This window comes from Leucopleurus acutus (genome assembly GCF_964270905.1).
Source record: "Leucopleurus acutus genome assembly, chromosome: 9".
NCBI classification, from domain to species: Eukaryota; Metazoa; Chordata; class Mammalia; order Artiodactyla; family Delphinidae; genus Leucopleurus; species Leucopleurus acutus.
This window is the reverse complement of record NC_139144.1, coordinates 95,156,542-95,175,551: the sequence shown is the minus strand read 5'-3', so window position 1 is coordinate 95,175,551 and position 19,010 is coordinate 95,156,542. Positions and strand designations below refer to the sequence as shown.

Genomic DNA, 19,010 nt, shown 5'->3' with positions numbered 1-19,010 from the left:
TAATGTTTTGCTAGCCTGACTGACTTTCCTGAGCTGATTTTCATGCCCATGGTCCCAGGTGACTGTTAGCCTTTCTCGTTCGGGGTGTCTGCAGAGTAGTGTCTTGTTGTGTGGATAGGCGGTCAGTGTGTGTGCACATGTGTGTCCTTTGAATAGAGAAGCACACTGTGTGACGACAGAGTGAAGTGTGGCTGGGAAGTGGGATGCTGAAGCTTTAAGAGCATTTTTTTTCGATTCATAACAGTATTTCCCATCTTTTGCCTGCAGGCAGGGAAAGTGTACAGTATTTATTTTGTTTCTGTTTTAAATTTGTAAGTTTTTAAGTAGCTTACATTGGTTATTATAGGGGAGGACAAGTGACTTGTTTAAAGTTGTATTTGGTATTCCTACTTTCCAATTTCTGTACTTTAAAATATTGAAATTAAAATTGGTATTAATTCTGTTCTGATTTTTTTTTTAGCACTCGGTGTATTTTTTGCTTATTTTGTTTGAAAGCATAAATGTTGAAAGTTATATAAAATGTGTCTTTGAAAGAAAAAAATCTGAATTCTATATCCAGCTCTGACTTTCTGTTCCCTTTTTCTGCTTATTGAGTCTTGGGAGAATTATTTAAGAATGTGAAAAACTGTGTCAGACTTATGCTCCTTACGAGTTCTGAAGGTTTCAACGTAAAAAGTAATGCGTCTTATTGCTTTATGGGATGCGCTGCTGGGGAAGCAGTTGCTGAAACAGAGGAACACAGAGGGGTGACTGGGGAGAAAAGGCTGCTCTGTGGCCACGGGTGCGGGTGCTTCCCGACGGTCACTTAAGAGCCCTCGTTGTCCCCAGCCTGGGCCCCCCCGCAGACGTTTCCTGAGCACCTGCAGAGTCCCGGGCCCAGCTCTAGTGCCAGAGCTACAGGGTGAACAAACAGACCCAGTTCTCAGGGAGCTTCTGTGGCTGTGAAAGGCGAGGGAGAGCGAGGCGCCCTGGGCCTGGCTGCTTCGTGCAGGTGAGGGCAGAAGTGCAAGTTTACCGAGGAGGACCAGGGGCCTTCTGGACACGGTGCTCTGGGGGCTCCCAGCTCCAGGCCTGGGGGGATCTGAGTGTGCCGGTACAGAAGACCCAGGAAGCAGGACCAGTGGGGGCGGCGCTTCAGGGCGGAAGAGGGGCCTGGGAAGGGAGCGGGGAGGAGCAGCCCGAGCGGCGCTGGTTTCTGGAAGGCAAGGCAACCGAAGGGCCTGAGGCCTCAGCTCTTTCACTGCCCAATACCTGCAAGAGCGTAGGGGCTGCAGAGGGCACACACCTCAACAGCCTCACAGGAGTGCTACCCAGGGCACGTTTACACCTCCCCTTTCTACTTCCTGGCCTGCTTTCGTCCAGCTGATGGAAACCCGGATCTGAACAAATCTGTTCTTTGGTAAAGATCCGCATACTGTCTGTAAGCCTTTGGGGGTGTGGACCCTTCATTAAGCTCGTCTGTTAGAATTGATGATCAGGACGTGCTGTCCTTAGACTTTAGCCGGATTTCCATGTTTCTGCCAAGCAGTGAGACGGTGAGATACACCAGTAGGGATGCGGGGCGTCGGAGAGTGCGGGAGGGGTGGCGTCTTAAGTCCTATGCAGGCAGGCAGGGTTTGGAAGAGGAGCCCTCGGTATCTTTGCTTGAGTCCTCACTGTGGACCACGCATATTTTCCTTTCTTCCTCACAGCAGCCCAACGAGCCAGGTGCTGTCCTTCCCATCCTGCAGATGGAACCGAGGCCAGAGGGTAAATGACGTGTCCGGGTTCACACTGCTAATGAGTAGGACTGAGACTGTAACCAAAGCCCAACTCTAAAGGCCATGTTATTTCTCTGATTATTTTTAATTATTGTGTACTTTCAGTTATTGAAAAGGAATAGATGGTCTTTAGGAAAGGTTTTGTTCAAAAATTGTCTTTGTAGGCACCCATTCTGAATCAAAAATGTATTTTCTTACAGACGTTTCCTGTCACTCAACTAGAAGTTTTGAGTCTGTACTTCCCCAGGAGCTGGGCACACATGAAAGAGTGCGGTTTCTCTTCTAGGACCTCACCTTCTAGTGAAGTTCGGGCTGTACACAAGGGACACGTGACACATGAACCGAGCATGAATTCCCACGGTTGCGGTCCCCAGGGTCTGCACAGAGGCCGTGCCTGTGCACCCTCTGCGGGCCTGCGCAGCCCCTGCGGGATGCGGGGATGCGGGGATGTGCTGATGCCTGCCGCGCTGCCCCTCGGCCCTGGTGAGTGGCTCGGCCCAGGTGAGGAAGGAGAAAGAGAAAAACGGTTCTGGGTTCTGCCGGCGCGAACGCCTTCCGGACCCTGGCTCCTCTCTCACCCCCACTCCCATCCACGTCTGTCTCCTCATCTTCATTCGCTTTCGGGCTCCCCCATCTCCCCTTCCTTGCCGGGCTCTTCCCACCCTCGGTCCCAGAAATACTCTTTAGGCTTTTTGAAGGGCCAATTCTGAAGTTTCGTAGATTCCCATTCCTTCCATGCCAGAGCTGGAGAACAATAAAGGGCCTAAAAATAGACAGTAATATGTGTAAATTTCCTAAGTTTTTCTAAGGCAAATATAACCTGGGACAAAAGATTCACAAGAATAGTAAGAAATAGTATTTGACCTTCCCCTACGCATTTATTCTAGAAGCTTCCATACCTAGGGAACTTGAGATACATTTCAGGTTCTGGAATAACACACACCAAGTTAGTGGTGGCCGGTGACCTCTGGGGACTGGGAATAGGGATGGGGAGATCACTGAGGCTGGGAACTTGCACACACTTTGGTTTAATGATTTTTGTTTTCTAATTCAAATAAAGTATCAAATCTGTAATTAAAAAAGACAAATGTGTTCTACCACAGGGTATGGATTGGCTGCCCTAAGGAGGCTAATTGTACCATGGTACACATTCACACCCATCAGAAGTCAGGCCCTGCTGCTCCCTGGGGTTCTGCACTGGTGACCTAGCAGGGCTGGGCTGGGTCAGGATGCTGCACGGGACACAGCAGGTCACCAGGGGGGAAACCCTCCCTCCTCCCCAGCTCTCAGCCTTGTCCGTGCTCCCATCGCTGTGCTTCTCACTCAGCAGTGTCCCTTGTTTTGTCTGAACAACCAGCCTGCGTTTAGGCCTAGGACTACATGTATTACTCTCCTGTCATCAGCACCTCCCCAGAGTTTGGCATAAATCTCACTAAAAATACATTGAATAAACACATGAACAAACACAGATAGTCCTCATTTTCATGATTCCCTCCCCCAATCCCTCCCTCCCTTAGAACCTGAAACAAAACTTTATGGTAATGCTTTGCAAACTTTACTGTATATAGGTGTGACTTGATTTGAAAATACAGATTATACTAATGGTTATTGTGTAGAACTACAAAACAGATTAATTAGGTTAAGAAAGGATTTTTTTTTTTTTTTTTCCTACCAAGAGGAAAGGAAAACTTGCTTCCTGAAGGAGTTACTGGATTCCACGGAGCAGTATTTTCAGAGCTTTGAGGCAGGACCCTTCATGGGTGCTGCTTGCTGTGCTTTAACTCCTGGGCAGGGTGATGATAAGGGAAGGGATTGCTGTGTACTCCCCTCCTACCCAGAGACCGGCTCTGTGTAAGGCAGGGTATTGGGAGGGCAGTGTTGTCAAGCCACACAACAACAAAGTCCTGTTATACGGTTGCTCAGACAATGAGACTCCCACTTCCCCATGATACACACTAAAGAGGGGTCATGCAGTGACTGTTCCCAGAACAACTGAGGTTTGCCCACGGTGACTGCTACTTCCCACAAACAGTAGAAGGACCTTTCAAAACAGGCTCAGTCCCTATAAAAGGATTTAATTGCCTCATAAGCAAGTCTCTACTATGTTTCAAGTCACCACTCACCATCTTCTATCCTCCCAACTCTTTTACCTTCTGTGTCTTCACTGTCATTTGTATAATTTGTATTATTGTCTTTATTTATTTATTGTCTTTATCACGTGTCATGTATTCCCCCAGGTTTTCATTCCTGCAATGGTTTTTTTGGTCTAACTTGGATGTCCAACCCCTGATCTTTCCCACTATCTCTTACACTCCCTTCACCTTCGCTCTCCTTCCAACCCAGATTGGTTTCCATGATCTATTAAGACAGTTTCCCCTTTGCAAAGGCCCTCTACAACTTGTCCTGATCTCCCTCCAAGTTGTTCTCAAAAGGTAAAACCCCAATCCAAGTTGAACCCAACTTCCCTGCAACTCAGAAGCAACTAATCTCTGCTGGGAAAAAAACCAAGCGCATAACCAGGTTGACTGGTTTAAGTTTAAATTTATGATCCTCAGACTTACATGGGACTTAATATTGTCTAGCACGCCTGTGTTTTTGTGGGAAACTTGCTCTTCCATTCTCTGAAACAAGCTACGTTCCCGGGCTTACATCTTCTCCCTCCCTGGTCTTCACTCTAGCCCCACTTGCAGCTGAGAATCCTTCTTCACATCTCACTTGGAAAATAGAAGCCTGAATTAGTTTCCCGGGCTGCAAGAACGAATTACCACAAACTGGGCTTAACACAACAGAAATCTATTCTCTCACAGTTCTGGAGGCTAGAATCTGAAATCAAGATGTCGGCTGGGCTGTGCTTCCTCTGAAGGCTCCAAAGAATCCTTCCTTGCCTCTTCCTAGCTTCTAGTGACTGGTGGCAGTCCTTAGCCTTCCTGGATTTGTAGGCATCATTACAATCTATGCCTCCATTGCTATATTGTAAGCAGATAAGGTAGGGGATCCCTGGAGAAAGAAAACCAGGCATGGCTTTCTTTTTTTTTTTTGGCCACACTGTGTGGCATACGGGATCTCAGTTCCCCGAACAGGGATTGAACCCGTGCCTGCTGCACTGGGAGTGTGGAGTCTTAACCACTGGACTGCAAGGGAAGTCCCATGGCATGGCTTTCTTGACACGAGAGAAACCATTTTAGGCCTAAGCCATTTTGAGATCTAGGCCTGGACACAATGCTTGCCCTTGAACAGGTCTCAGTAATTATGGTCTTAAGGGAACAAAAGAACAAACTGTCATTAGGCAAGAGAAGTAACAAGAGCAAAGATAACAAATCAGTTGTAAAGACTCCCGGTTCTGTTTCAACGGTAAAGACTAGTCTGAAGCACTTACTTGAGCTGTTTTGCAGAATTTAAACCCCCCTCAGGTGCTCAACCACCAGATAAACTGGAACCTAAGGGATGATACTGTTGACTTTTCTGAACCTCATGACTTCAATTAACTAAAGCTTGGGCTCTGTCAACTTGGCCCCAATTCTATGCTGACTTCTGCTCAAGCCCTTTCATGAATATGCACTTACCCTTAGCTTAAAACTTCCCCAATTTTGCTGTTTGGGGAGACAGTGCTTGGCGAAAGCTCTCCCGTGTTCTCCTTACTTGCTGCAGGTAATAAATCCTTCCTTCTCCCAGTCGATCTTTGGCTTGGTTGTATCTTTTGGCTCAACACCCAACCAAGAAACGAACCCAGTTTTTGGATAATAGCATCATCCTTCCTTTCTTTTTTAAAACATGTTATTTTTATTACAAAACAATACTAAAACCACAATTAAAATTTAAAAGTTAAGGGAATTCCCTGGCGGTCCAATGGTTAGGACTCAGTGCTTTCATGGAGGGTGGGGCCCAGGTTCAATCCCTGTTCCAGGAACTAAGATCCCACAAGCCTCGTGGTGTGGCCAAAAATAAATAAAATTTAAAAGTTAAATTAAAAATAAAATTTTATTAATAATTTTTTACACAATTAAAAAAATTTACCCAGCAATCCCACACTGGGTATATACCCAGAGATAAACATAATTCAAAAAGACACATGCACCCCAGTGTTCATTGCAGCACTATTTACAATAGCCAGGACATGGAAGCAACCTAAGTGTCCATCAACAGATGAATGGATAAAGAAGACGTGGCACATATATACAGTGGAATATTACTCAGCCATAAAAAGGAACGAAATTGGGTCATTTGTAGAGACGTGGATGAACCTAGAGACTGTCATACAGAGTGAAGTAAGTCAGAAAGAGAAAAACAAATATTGTATATTAACACATATATGTGGAATCTAGAAAAATGGTACAGATGAACCGGTTTGCAAGGCAGAAACAGAGACAGAGATGGAAAGAACAAACGTACTGACACCAAGGCGGGGGGAGGGGGGGAATGAACTGAACTGGGAGATAGGGATTGACATGTACACACTAATACGTATAAAATAGATAACTAATAAGAACCTGCTGTATAAAAATAATTTTTTTAAAAGAATTAAAAGAACAATTAAAATCCAAGAGAAAAATTGTCCCTCATCCCATCCCCTAATTAATTCATTTTTATTTGTCTGTGTTACTATCTACTCTTGATCCATACACTTAATGATTTTTGCACTTTCGTAGTAATACTATAAATAGAATTTTATGTTCATTTTAAGTTAATGTAATACTATATCTTTCCCCCACAATTCTTCCGCCCCTCAACTTTCCTTTCCCACTTTCCCTGTACCTCCTACTGCGTACGAGCGGCACGCGGGATCCTCCCAGACTGAGACACGAACCCGCGTCCCCCGCATCAGCAGGCGGACCCCCAACTCATTGCGCCACCGGGAAAGCCCTAAACATTTTTATACAGCTTTCTTTTTTCACTTAACAGCACATCGTGGATGTCTCTCTAGGTCAATAGGCAGAGATTCAATGCACGCTGGTTCGAGCTGTGTTAACAGTCTGGACAACGATCAACCGCGTTGCTCCCAGAACCCTTCCCCCTCCACACAAACGTTTCTATACATAACTTCTTTACCGTTCCTTTGACTTCTAGAAGATTCTCAGAAGAAAGATTTCTGGGTCAAAGGTGACGCACATTAAACATGTTAATTAATTAATTAATTTATTTTTGCGGTACGCGGGCCTCTCACTGCTGTGGCCTCTCCCATTGCGGAGCACAGGCTCCGGACGCGCAGGCTCAGCGGCCATGGCTCACGGGCCCAGCCGCTCCGCGCGCGGCATGTGGGATTTTCCCGGGCCGGGGCACCAACCCGTGTCTCCTGCATCGGCAGGCGGACTCCCAACCACTGCGCCACCAGGGAAGCCCCATTAAACATTTTAATAACTATTCCGGGATTACTTTCCCAAAGGGCTCTAACACTTCACATTTCCATCAGCGACGCTTGTGAGGGTCCCTGTGCCCCCAATGGCCTTTAATATTCCATCTTCAGTCAGCAGGGGTGGGGAGAAACGGCTTTTATTTTTAAAAGGATATACCCTTTCATGTTTAAAATAAGGGATTCACTGCCTGCACTGAAAAGAAGGCTAACACTTAAGCCCGTTTTCCAATTCAGCGTGATTGCTTTCTCCTGGCGAAGCCCCTGTTCCTCTTCCCAGTTTCCCTGAGCGTCGTCTAGAGTTCGGCTTCCGCGACGCAGCCCGGCCGTTTGCAGGTGGGCGTTCCCTGCCGCGCCGCCTAGCGCCGGGGGCAAGGTGCGGGGTCAGCTAGCCGCGCTACTTCCCGAGGCCGGACTCTGAGGGGGCGGCGCGCGCTCCCGGGCGGCCCCACCCCCCTCGTCCAGGCGAAGGCGCTTCGAGAACGCCGAGCGCGGCCCCCAAGGCTGTGGTGACTCTTATTCTTTCACCACTTTGAGGGACCCGGCGACGAATCCCCTGGACGCCAAAGAAGCGGCTGCGGACTTCCGACGGGGAGGGCGTGAGGCCTAGAGCCGCTGGGGGCGCTGGGGCCGGAAGGCGACGAGCCCCGCTCAGCTGTGGGCCGGGGGCGTGGCGAGGCCGGATTCTGTTTCCCCCCAGGCCCTGAGGAGCTTTCGGTTTCATTTCCGGCCGGCGTCTCCACCTCGCGGGACCCGCCCACGCCCCTCCAGTCCCAGGCTCGACGGCCATGGCTCCCGACGCCGTCCTCCGTGAGGTGACCCAGGCGCTGTGCGCGGCCGGGGGCGCCTTGGAGCTGGAGGAGCTGCGGCGCCGCTTGCGGGCGAGCGTCGGCGGGGACGTGCTGGAACGGCTGTTGCGGGAGCGCGGGCGCTTGGCGGTGGCGCGGCGGGCGGCCGGGGACGGCGCGGCGGCCGTCGAGCGTCTGGTGCTGGCCGTATCGCCGCTGCGCGTGTGCGGCGCGTACCAGGGCTCGAAGCCGAGCTGCGTGGGGCTCTGCGCTCAGCTGCACCTCTGCAGGTTCGTGTTCTACGGCAAGTGCAAGATCCTGAGGGACAGGTAAGGCGCCGCGCCCCGGAGCCCGACGAGGGGAGACGGCCTCTTCGCTCCCAGCCCGCTCGTGGCCCTTCGTAAATTCGGGGGCGACAGTGAGGTGGCTGTTCCCTGGCCTCTCCCCGGAATTCCCGTCAGCGAACATGTATCGAGCATTTACTGAATACCCGGAACTGTGCGCCGGACTCCGCGTCGAGCGGTGTCCTCTGGGCCCCCGCGGTCTCGGAGAGCGACTTAGAGCCCAGCAGGGGGTGGGACTCCCCGGGAGGGGCCGTACCGGGGTGGGGCTGGAGGGCGGTGGCCGAGGGAAGAGGGAGGGAGCTCCAGAAGGGAAGGGGCTGCGGCTGACTTCTGCTCGGAGCTCCAGAGCGCCCCGGGCCCCAGAGCAGAGGCGGGCTCTGTGCCCAGCAGCCGAAGGACTCTCCTGAAACTTTTCTCACTTGCCTACAAGCCGGCAGTGGCTTCTGCCGCATTTAGAATAAAATGCAAGCTCCTTACCGTCGCCCCCCGTGTCCCTCAGGGAACTGGTCCCTGCCGGCCCTCCATCCTGGTCCCCTCCGTTGATGCCCTTCTGGTCCTGGAACACTCCCAGTCTATCTCGTGACCTCTGCTCTCCTGGACCGCCTTTCCTGGTTTGCCTGCTGTATCGTTCAGGACTGAGGCATCACTCTTCTTCCTCTCCATCACATTGTTCCGTTTACTTTTCTCATAGCGCCCGTCATGGCCGCGCGTTCCTTCAGTAGAACTGAAAACTCGGAGAGCAGGGGCCCCTCTGTCTTGGCCCTGGCCGGCCTTTTCCGGCCCTCAGCTCTGTGCTCTGCGCCTGGCAGGTGCTCAGTGAGATTTGTGGAGTGGATTAATGAGGTTAATGCTAAAGAATTTGGACCTCACCCTGAAGGTGATGGGGCCCGTCAAATGGCAGGCGAGTAGCCATCAGGTGTGCGTTTGAGGAAGAGACCTTAGTGGTGCGGGTGCTTATTTAGAGGAGGATGTGATGCAGACCTGTTTGGAAGCTAGCCCCGTTATTTAGAAGAATTAGTTTCTTTTCTTTTTTCTGCCGTAACATGGTGGACGTTATTTGTTGCTCACATCAGGTCTAAGGGTAAGGTTTAATAGTCAGCATGGGGTAGGGACCTTGATGTACGCAGTCATTTAGGGACCCAGGCTGGCGGACCTAGACTCTGCCCTCCTCACCTCATGGCTCCTAAGGCCATCTGGGTATCAGGTTCCGAGGAGCAGGTGGAGGAGATGGAAAGTAGAGAGCTGGTGGGAGGTTTTTATGGGCCGGGTCTGGAATGGTAGCTATCTTTCTGTCCATGGCACCTGCACCACAGGATGTCTCATGACTCTTCCTGGGTGCAGGGGGAGCTGGGAGATGTGATCCCTGGGAAGCACCCTGAAGAGGAAGGGACGTATGTGTGAGGAATTTGGGAGAGTTGGTGAGAGGGTGGTGACAGGATCCAAGAGGCGATGACTCATTTTTCTATTAGTGTTGACACAGAGCTGACTTCCCTTTCTTACTGTTGACAGAGAGCAGGAGAGGGTTTTGTTTCAAAGTGTGCCCAGGGGGTAGCTATCCAGGTCTGAAGCTTGGGAGGATCACCAGGGCCCTGAGATGCTAGTTTGGGGACTTGCTGGGCAGTGTATGCCATGGCTGCAGCACCAGGAGTGGGTTTGATCCGGGTGGAGGCTGAGAGTGGAGGGAGCCCTGGGGCAGTCGGGCCCGCAGGGGGAGCTGGTGGAGAGGCAGCACCTCTGGGCGGGCGGAAGGAGGGCACACCTGGAGAGGAAGGCAGACACAATAAATGGTGGATGGAGGGACCTAATGACGGGGACCACTGGTGGGCCTTATTAATGTCCGTAGTGGGTAAAATAAAGATGGCAGCCCTATTAGGCTAATTCCCAAAATTTGGGGTCAGATTTTATTTGTCTTGGAAATCTGATATTTACTGGCCTGGTTGATCCGGAGTTTTCTTCTTTTTTCCCTCTTCCTTGTGGTTTACACAGGACAGTTTGTTGAACCTTCCTTCTCTGGCTGTTTCTGGGTTGCATAAGGGAGAGTGGGTGTGGTCAGCTGCACATTCTATACTTTCCCTGCGAAGTTACTTGTCTTCCTCAACCACAGGGTCAGCTGTCTCAGAAGTAGATCATCACTGCTGCTTTTGTTCATTGGCGACAGTTGGGGAGGGTCCCAGGTCCCCAATTCCATCCTGTGCTTAGGGGGCAGTGAGCACAGTGGTTCAGAGCCCAGCTCCAAGGCAAGCCTGCCTTGTCTCTACCCTGGCTCTGCTCCTTGCCGGCTGAGTGATCTTGGGCAAATTAGTTTTTATCTGAGCCTCAGTTCCCTCATCTGCAAAATGGGATAGTATTACCCACCTTATAGGCTTGTTGAGGACAGTGCGAGTTAACTCATGAAACATTTAGGTAAACCCTAAACATTTAGGCAAACCCATTTAGGCAAAATGAAACCAAACATTTAGGCAAACCTTGGTTTGTGGGAGATGCCCAATGAGTTTTAGTAGCCATCATCATCATCGTAATTACCAAGCCCCTCTGCCTAGAATGTTCTTCCCTGCTCTCCGTGCCTGGTTCCTCAACCCTAAGTATTTGGCTCAGGTTTTATACCTTCCAGGCACCATCCCTTGATTGCTTCCCCCACTTCTGTCAGGCTCAGGTGCCCCCTCTCTGCGCTGATGCATCCTGCGCATAGCTGACCTTGCATTTCCCACAGCATTTTAGAGTCATCTCAATGTCTGTGTCTCCACTAGAGAGGAGAGGAGTTGGATGACTCCAAGGTTTTCAGCCTGTGCAGTGGAAGAGGGAAGTTGCCCTTTACTAAGATGGGGGAGCCCATGGGAGGTGCAGGTTTGGGGGAGTAGATCCAGGGGTTCAATTTTCTTTTGAGATGCTTATCGTAGGTATGGCAGTGTCTTGAGTCAAGCAAATGCTATTTACCTGACTCTTCTGGGTCCTGTTGACTCAGGTGATCATTTGAAGGCTTATCTTTGGATCATTGGGGCGTGGTGCCAGTGCCTGGCTCACAGAGAGTGTTCAAGAGGGGCTTGTTGATCAAAAGAACGCAGGAGGGGAGCAGAAAAAAGGGCTGGGCCTCAGCAGTGGGGTGTGTGTGTGTGTGTGTGTGTGTGTGTGTGTGTGTGTGTGTGTGTGTGTGTGTGTGTGTACACGCCTGTATCCACACTCATTTATTCAGCCAATGTTAAATGCCAGTAAGTGCCCAGAGACTGGCACGCTGTGACTCTGGGGGAATGGCTCCATCATTCTCATCAAAAACCTGCTGAGAGGTGCTTGCAAGGCACCATCTCTTCCTTTGTAAATAAGCACTATGATTTTTCATGGCATAGACATGCTGGTTTTCTCTGGTGCCTCTAAATAATGTCAGGAACTATTCCTGAAAAATTTTCTTAAAGATTAATTTTACCAGCTGTATTAGTTTGCTTGGGTTGCCTTAACAAGGTACCACAGACTGGGTGGCTTAAACAACAGAAACTTATTTTCTCACAGTTCTCAAGGCTAGGAAGTCAGAGTTCAAGGTGTCAGCAGGTTGGTGTCTCCTGACACCAACCTTGGCTTGCAGATGCCTTCTTCTCCCTGTGTCTTTACATGGTCTTCCTTTTGTGTCCTGATCCCCTTTTCTTATAAGGACACCGGTCAGATTGGATTAGGCCCCCCAGTGAACTCATTTTAACTTAATCACCTTTTTGAAAGACTCCAAATACAGTCACTTCTGAGGTACTGGGAGTTAGGACTTCAACATAAGGGTTTGGGGGAGACGTTTCAACTGTGACCCTAGCCCTGCTTCTTTGCAGGAAGGACTGTAGGAACGGTCACAACTTGACGTCCGAACACAACATGCGCGTGCTGAAAACTCAGGGCGTGGACCACCTCAGCTTCAGTGAGCTCTCCGTGCTCTTGTTACAGAACGACCCCTTGCTCTTGCCGGAGGTGAGTGCCAGGAGAGGGTGGGCCTGAGTGTAAGTGATGAGGGAGGGACCAGGAGGTGGGGAGACAGGAAGACATGGCGGAAGAGAGGCCAAGGGCCGCACTGTGATTGCTGGGGTCTGCCTGGAGGGAGACCTGGACTGAGCTCCTGGCTCTGCTGATTTTTAGCCCTGAGATCTTGTGCCAGCCTTGCTCCCTCTTGAAGCCTCTTTTCCCTCTATGTCAGTTGGGCTGGTACCTCCTTTGCAGGGCTTCTGTGAGGTTGGGGGAGCCCATTTGGCCAGTGGCTGCAGCCAGTTGTTACACAGAGCGGAGGGAGTGAGAGATTCCAGCTGGCCCGTCCCTGTCTAGCAGAACTTAGAAAAATGCAGGTACCACCAGGCCCCGGAGGTCTGTGGGGAAGTTTTCTAACTTGGGTTGATGTGAATTCTCATACTGCATTTCAGACAGTAACCACCCACTTGTTTTGAAGCTCACTGCAATGGTCATGGACTAGCTTGAGTCCTAAGAGAAGCGGACACCAAGGTGGGATTGGAAGTGTGAGAGATTTATTGGGGAGGGAGCAGAAGAAGGTGGGGAAGGCTTCAGATGGTGTTGGTGCTCTGACATCTGTGGCAGGAGAAGGGGAAGGAAAGGGACCCGGTAGGAAGAGACCCTGACTGCAGTGCAGTTCTCAGGAAGCTTCTACCCAGCCAGCGAAAAGTTCTGAGCTAAAGTCCCTGTTGGTTGGCATTCTGTGTCTCCCCAGAACAACCTGCCCGGTCATTGGCTGAGAGCAGCCCTTGGGAGCGCCCTCTTTGTAAAGAGGGCGGCTGCAAAGGGCAGCAGCTGGGCCGAGAGTTGCTTGTGCTCTGTGGCAGGTCTGAGTGGTCGTTCTGTGGCCAGCACAGGTTCCGTGGGATGCTCTGGCACTGCTTCTTGGATGAGGCAACAGGGATTAGATGGGTATATTTTAATGACAGTGCTTCCTTATTACTCAGTTGGAACCTCCCATTTGAGAAAGATGCTACATAGCAAACGACTGGCACATAACAGGTATTAAGTGTTTTCCTTTGCCTTTTGAAAACTAGCATAGATTTAATTCACCTAACCTTTACTGACAGTCCATTACAGACGAGGCACTGGTGGTAAGGAGGTGAAAGACCCTTTCTGCTCTTCCGGGGAGCACAGCTACTGGGTGGGACAGTAGCGGATGATAGCAAGGTGCTGTTGTAGGTGCTTTAGCAGGAGTCAGTGCTCTGGTCTCGGGGGCACAGTTTGGGCACCGGGGAAGGTGCCCTGGAGTAGATGGTGCCTGCTCTGGGTGCTGGAGGGTGAGTGAAGGATGAAGGTGTGGGAAGAGGGAGGCAGAGAACGGGGGCCTACCTGGTCAGGGCACAGTGTGTAAGTCGGCACGACCTGGACTTAGGGGGAGGGGAGAGAGAAATGCGAAGGTGGAGGCTTAGCCATACAGCCTCCTGTGTCACGGGCAGGAGTTGGGGCGAGGTTGTGTTGGGAGGGTAGGCATTAACTTTTTGGAGTGATCACCTTGTTAGTGGTATGAGAACTGAATCAGCAGGTGACCGGCCTGGAATGCGCAGCCTCTGTCTCCTGGGGTGTGTGGGGTGCTTCAGGACACAGTTGCCAACACGTGGGGGCTGTGACCAAAAGCTCGGATCCAGGGCAGCTTTCCTGCCAGGTCCGCTGCTCTCAGGCTAGCCCCCTTATCAGTTGACCATTTGGGGGCCGCCACCATGAGTTGAGCACCCACTGTGTTCCGGCATTGTATTAGTCACTTGGTATATTTCTTATTTAATTCTCACAATAGCCCAGCAATGTAGGTGGCATTATTCCCATTTGGGGGATTAAAAAACGGAATCTCAGAGCTGGTGAGTGGCCTGCCCAAGGTCAGACAGCTTGTAAGTGGCAGGATCAAGGTTAGGGCCCAGCTCCCTCTGATCTTTTCCCTCGGGGCTTCCATTTCCAGAAGGGACCCCCTGCTGATCTGGGCCTGGGTTCTGTAGCCCTCTGTTCAGTGTAATGCCTGTGAGTTGAGTGAGTGGGCCCTTGGTGGTCTCTGGTTTAGTTCCCATCTCCAAGAACGTGGAATGTAGAGGAAAAGGAACAGTTGATTCAAGTTCAAGCCCCACCTTACCAACAACCCAGTCCAGCAGGTACTGTATGTGCCAGGTGTGTTAGACAGCTGTGTGACCCAGGGCAAGCCTGTTAGCTTCTCTGAGTCTCATTTTGCACTTGGGAAATGAAAGGGCTGTATTTGGCTTTCTTGAAGATACTTTAAACCCTCAGAGCCTCTTTGACCTAGAATTGGAGAAAAAAAGTGTTGGGAGAAACTGGGCCCTGGGTTAGAGAGAGTTGGTGAATCAGTGGGGGCAGGGGGTAGGTAGCGTGTAAGGTTTGTTAGTAGTGTAAGGTTTGCTGTGTGAGTTACATTAAAATGTTGTTTCATGTGAAGGGAGCAGCTCTGATCAGCTGGATGTACTTTGGATTTTCCCGGCGGAGGGGCTTGTTCTGAGCAGTCCGCTGTCCTTGCCGGGTCCCATTTACCAAGGGCATGTGCTAGCGGCGTCCATCTAGAGTGAGGGGTGTTCTCAGAGCTGTGCGACCAGTGTCGCGATGGGATCGCAGCCTTGGCTAGGTCTCTGGAGGAACCTCTTCCTCTAGTAGGAAGTAGTAGTAGGTTCAGTAAGGAGGTGGTGTTGTGTGAGGCCTTTCTAAGCTGCTTTTTTCCTTCTCTGTTAACAGATCTGCCTTCATTACAACAAAGGACATGGACCCTATGGCTCTTGTTCCTTTAAAAAGCAATGTGTCAAACTCCACATCTGCCAGTATTTTTCACAGGGTGAATGCAAGTTTGGCACTGGCTGTAAGAGATCCCATGATTTCTCTAATTCTGAGAACCTGGAAAAACTGGAGAAGTTGGGCATGAGGTCAGAGCTGGTGAGCAGGCTGCCTTCCATTTACAGAAATGCTCATGACATCAAGAATAAGAGCTCTCCCTCCATCAGAGTGCCGCCTTCTCCCTATGTGTCACAGGGGACTTCTGGTAAGGCTCTGGGCTGGGGCTCCTGGATGCCAGCTGACTGCTAAATGGCATGTGTGACTTTGGGCAAGTCTGTGCTGCTTCTAGTAAAATGCAGTTGGCCATCCCCTCCTGGCCAGTGGGGACTGTGAAGATGAGTTGAAGTCAGAGCTGTGAACGAGCAAGACATTCTAAACAAATGCCGACTGGTGTCGAGGGTGGGTGAATTCTCTCTGGGCCTCATCTGCACAGAGATGGGAGATGCTGCTTCTCCCTATCCAGTCTTCCCTCTGCCCCCCTGGAGAGCTTGTTTTCCAGTGAGGGACCCCAGAGTTAATGCCATGCTGTACAACTCTGGGGCCATCCTTTGCGTTGCATTCTGTTTATATATATATATTTTTTTAATGAGTGAATGAAGCATATTTTATTTACTTACTTATTTTTGAATGAAGCATATTTTAATTTCAGCTCTCTTCTTGACATGAATGGATCTTTTTCGTCACTGCAGATTGACTTTGTTCACCGCTCATCTCTAGACAGTGCCGACCACAGTAGGCACTGAGACATTTGTTGAATGGATGAATCTGTCAGGACACTTTTTAAAAAAAATTTTTTGAGAAATATCAAGCTTAGTGACAGGCAAATGGGATTTTGAACAGAGATTGTTTATTTAATAAGCATTTCTTGAGTACCTGTTGGTTGGGACGTGAATACCATGGTCCCTCAGGGAGGCTGTGATGCCTTGGTGTCCTTTGGATTTTCACAGTATCTGCTGTAGGCTGGCCATTCTGATGATCCATTTTCTCATTCAACAAATTTGAGTCCTGGCCATGTGCTGGCCACTGTCCTGGGCCTTGTTTATACCTTAGTGACTGTGAGCCGTGGCTCCCCCCCACTTGTTAGCTGTAGTGATAATCTAGGATTTTTAATAGAACACTTCCTAAAATACCAGTGCCAGGATGACCAGCAAACAAACTTATCACTCTAATCTTACCTGATTTTTATATTTGAAAGTTGACCTTGTCATATGTTTTTTCTTTACATTTTCTTCAATTATTTTTGGTTAGTTTCTTTCAACAGTAAGAAGCCTAGAAGCAAACAGGTTTTGCTTTAAATAGTTTGTTAAAAGTGTCAATTGGATTATGGCCTTGTTAGAAAGGGAGGGGAGGATACCTGCGCCTGGGGGGAGAGGGAGCCCAGCTCTAAGGCTCCACAGGTGTGGGTTTTAAGGTGCAGCCTGTGGCTGTCTGAGGGGCCTATAAAACAACAGGGAAGATGAATAACAAAATAGGGAGGGTTTGCTAATGAGTTTTATATGCTTATATGGTGGCAGTTGGGGCCCACCGAAGTGTAATTATTAGGTAATGGCTCATTGAAGCACTTCTAGTAAAGGTAAACTTTGAGAGCACTTGCACGCTCTTGTTATATTACACTATTTGAAAAAAATTATTTATTTTTATTTATTTTTGGCTGCGTTGGGTCTTCACTGCTGTGTGTGAGCTCATTACGGTGGCTTCTTTTGTTGTGGAGCATGGGCTCTAGGCACACGGGCTTCAGTAGTTGTGGCTCGCGGGCTCAGTAGTTGTGGCGCATGGGCCCTAGAGCGCAGGCTCAGGAGTTGTGGCGCACGGGCTTAGTTGCTCCGCAGCATGTGGGATCTTCCTGGACCAGGGCTCCAGCCCGTGTGCCCTGCATTGGCAGGCGGATTCTTAACCACTGCGCCACCAGGGAAGTCCCTACAATTTTTATAATTAACCTAAATTAGGTTTCATTTTGAATTGTGGGCTTTCTGTTTATTGTTATTTTTTTCTTGGTATTGGCACCCGATTCTAATAGTTCATTGACAAGTATTTGCTTTTGCAATCAAATCTAGTTTATAAAATGCAGCCTTCACTTGCTCTCTGGGCTCATCACATCAGTAGATACAGAAGGAAAATGTGTTGGTTAGTGGTTCCCCCCTATTAAAAAAGTGTCCCAGGTTCCACTGTTGAAGGCTTCTGATTGAGTCAATCTGAGGTAGAGCCGGGCACTTCTATTTTTAAACAGGTCTCCTAGTGAATTGGGTGCACAGCCAGAGTTGAGAAAAGACTCACCCCCAGCCCCCAACAATGACATCCTGGATTTGGCAAGCAGCCCTGTGACCTTGGGCTCCCTGATTCCTCCCTAAAAAGCAGAGGGCCCACCTTATGTCTGAGGGTCCTTTCATCCAGAACTTTATGATTTTGTGAGGTTGCCTTGCCCACTTTTGCCTCGTGCAGAGGGATGAATGAATCCTTTTTTCTCTCCTTTGTACCTTGAACTACCCCAACTCCGTGTCAGAAGCATCGGTGATACATCTTTGCAGTGTTTCTTTGTAGAAAGAAGAGATGCAGGTTCTGTGTCCCCAAACACTGCCAACCAAGAGGAGAGTGATCAGATTTGCTTGTTCCATATCTGGAAACGTTGTACCTTTCAAGGTGAGTCAGGGGAAACCCCTTCATCCACTTGTGGGCGGGATAACTGCTTCTGGTTCCCAGAGCTCTGCTCTGACACCACCCCTCGAGGTCCTCTCCCCGCCGTCCAGAGAGGGTCAGGCCATCTTAATTGTGAGCTGGTGGCACTTCAGTGATTTTGTTGAGGAGTTGAGGGTGGTAGGAATTACTTGAGTTTCTAAAGATCAAACTGTAGATGGGGAGCATGACTGTTTGGTTCATGCAGCAAGTGAGTGTCAAGTGTTGCCCCTTGGTCAACGTAGCGTGAGGTCAGAGACCTGCAAAGGCACTTGGATGCCCAGTCTAGTGTCCCTTATGGAGGGAGGTTGTAGTCTCAGAGATACCTTAGAACCTAGGAATGCCCTCCCTCAGGAGGAGACACCTGTGTTCACTCGTGGGGGATGAGTATTTATTTAAGTTTGGGGTTTCTCTCCACATTCTCTATTTTATCAGAAGTAGCAAATCTTGTTTTTTATGTGGGTGTGGGTGTGAGACTGTATTTTCACTAAACCTTTGTTCTTGCTGCTGTCCTGGGCTTTGACTGAAGAAAGATTCCTTCTCAAATTTGGTGACTCTGCTTAAAAAAAAAAAAAAAAACGCCAAAACTTCCTGTTTTGTTTTCAGTCTTTAAAAACTACCCAAGCAATTCATGAATACTTTCACTTTGTAAAAGAGTGAAATGATACAGAGTAAAGTCTGAAGTCTTCCTTCAGCCTTCTCTGAAGGTAAACACGTGACGTGTGGTCATATTTGTTTCACATATTTTTCAACAGATGGGAACATGCACATTATTTAATCTGCTTCTTTTACTTAATGGTGTGTCCTTGAGATTTTTTTCTACATTAGTGTGTATGTGTATGTCTATGCGGATTTTAAAAACAACTTTGTAGTATTTGATTAGAGTGATTTTTTTCCCTTGAGCATCTGAGTACACATGTGTATTTCCATAGATAGATTCCTGGAAATGGAATACTAGGTCAAGGAATATGTGCTGTATATATACATATATATATATGTGTATACATATATGTGTATATATATATATATATATAGCCTTAAAAATCAACATTATTAGTTATAATTTACATACAATAAAATGCACCCATTTTAAGTATACCCTTTGAGTTTTGGTAAGTATGTTTGCTTCTGTAACTATCACTATAATCTAGATACGGAACAGTTCTCTCATTCCAAAAATTCCCCTTATGCCCCTATACAGTCGATCCTCACCTCCCAGTTTCCCGACCCAAGGCAATCCTGATCTACTTTCTGTTGATGTAGAGTAGATGTGTGTTTTCCAGAATTTTATATAAATGTAATCATACAGCATGTATTCTCCTGT

General features: G+C 48.9%; 1 protein-coding gene across 1 annotated transcript in view; it reads left to right on the top strand.

The window, feature by feature from the left end:
• The first annotated feature begins 7,577 nt into the window (after positions 1-7,577).
• The window catches only part of PARP12 (poly(ADP-ribose) polymerase family member 12), a 44,813-nt gene continuing 33,380 nt past the window's right edge, over positions 7,578-19,010 (top strand). The window contains exons 1-4 of the mRNA XM_082846694.1: positions 7,578-8,224; positions 12,046-12,181; positions 14,921-15,221; positions 17,555-17,653. Of these exons, the coding sequence (XP_082702820.1) occupies positions 7,896-8,224; positions 12,046-12,181; positions 14,921-15,221; positions 17,555-17,653 (865 nt within the window). The 5' untranslated portion in view covers positions 7,578-7,895. The remainder of the gene's footprint in view (positions 8,225-12,045; positions 12,182-14,920; positions 15,222-17,554; positions 17,654-19,010) is intronic.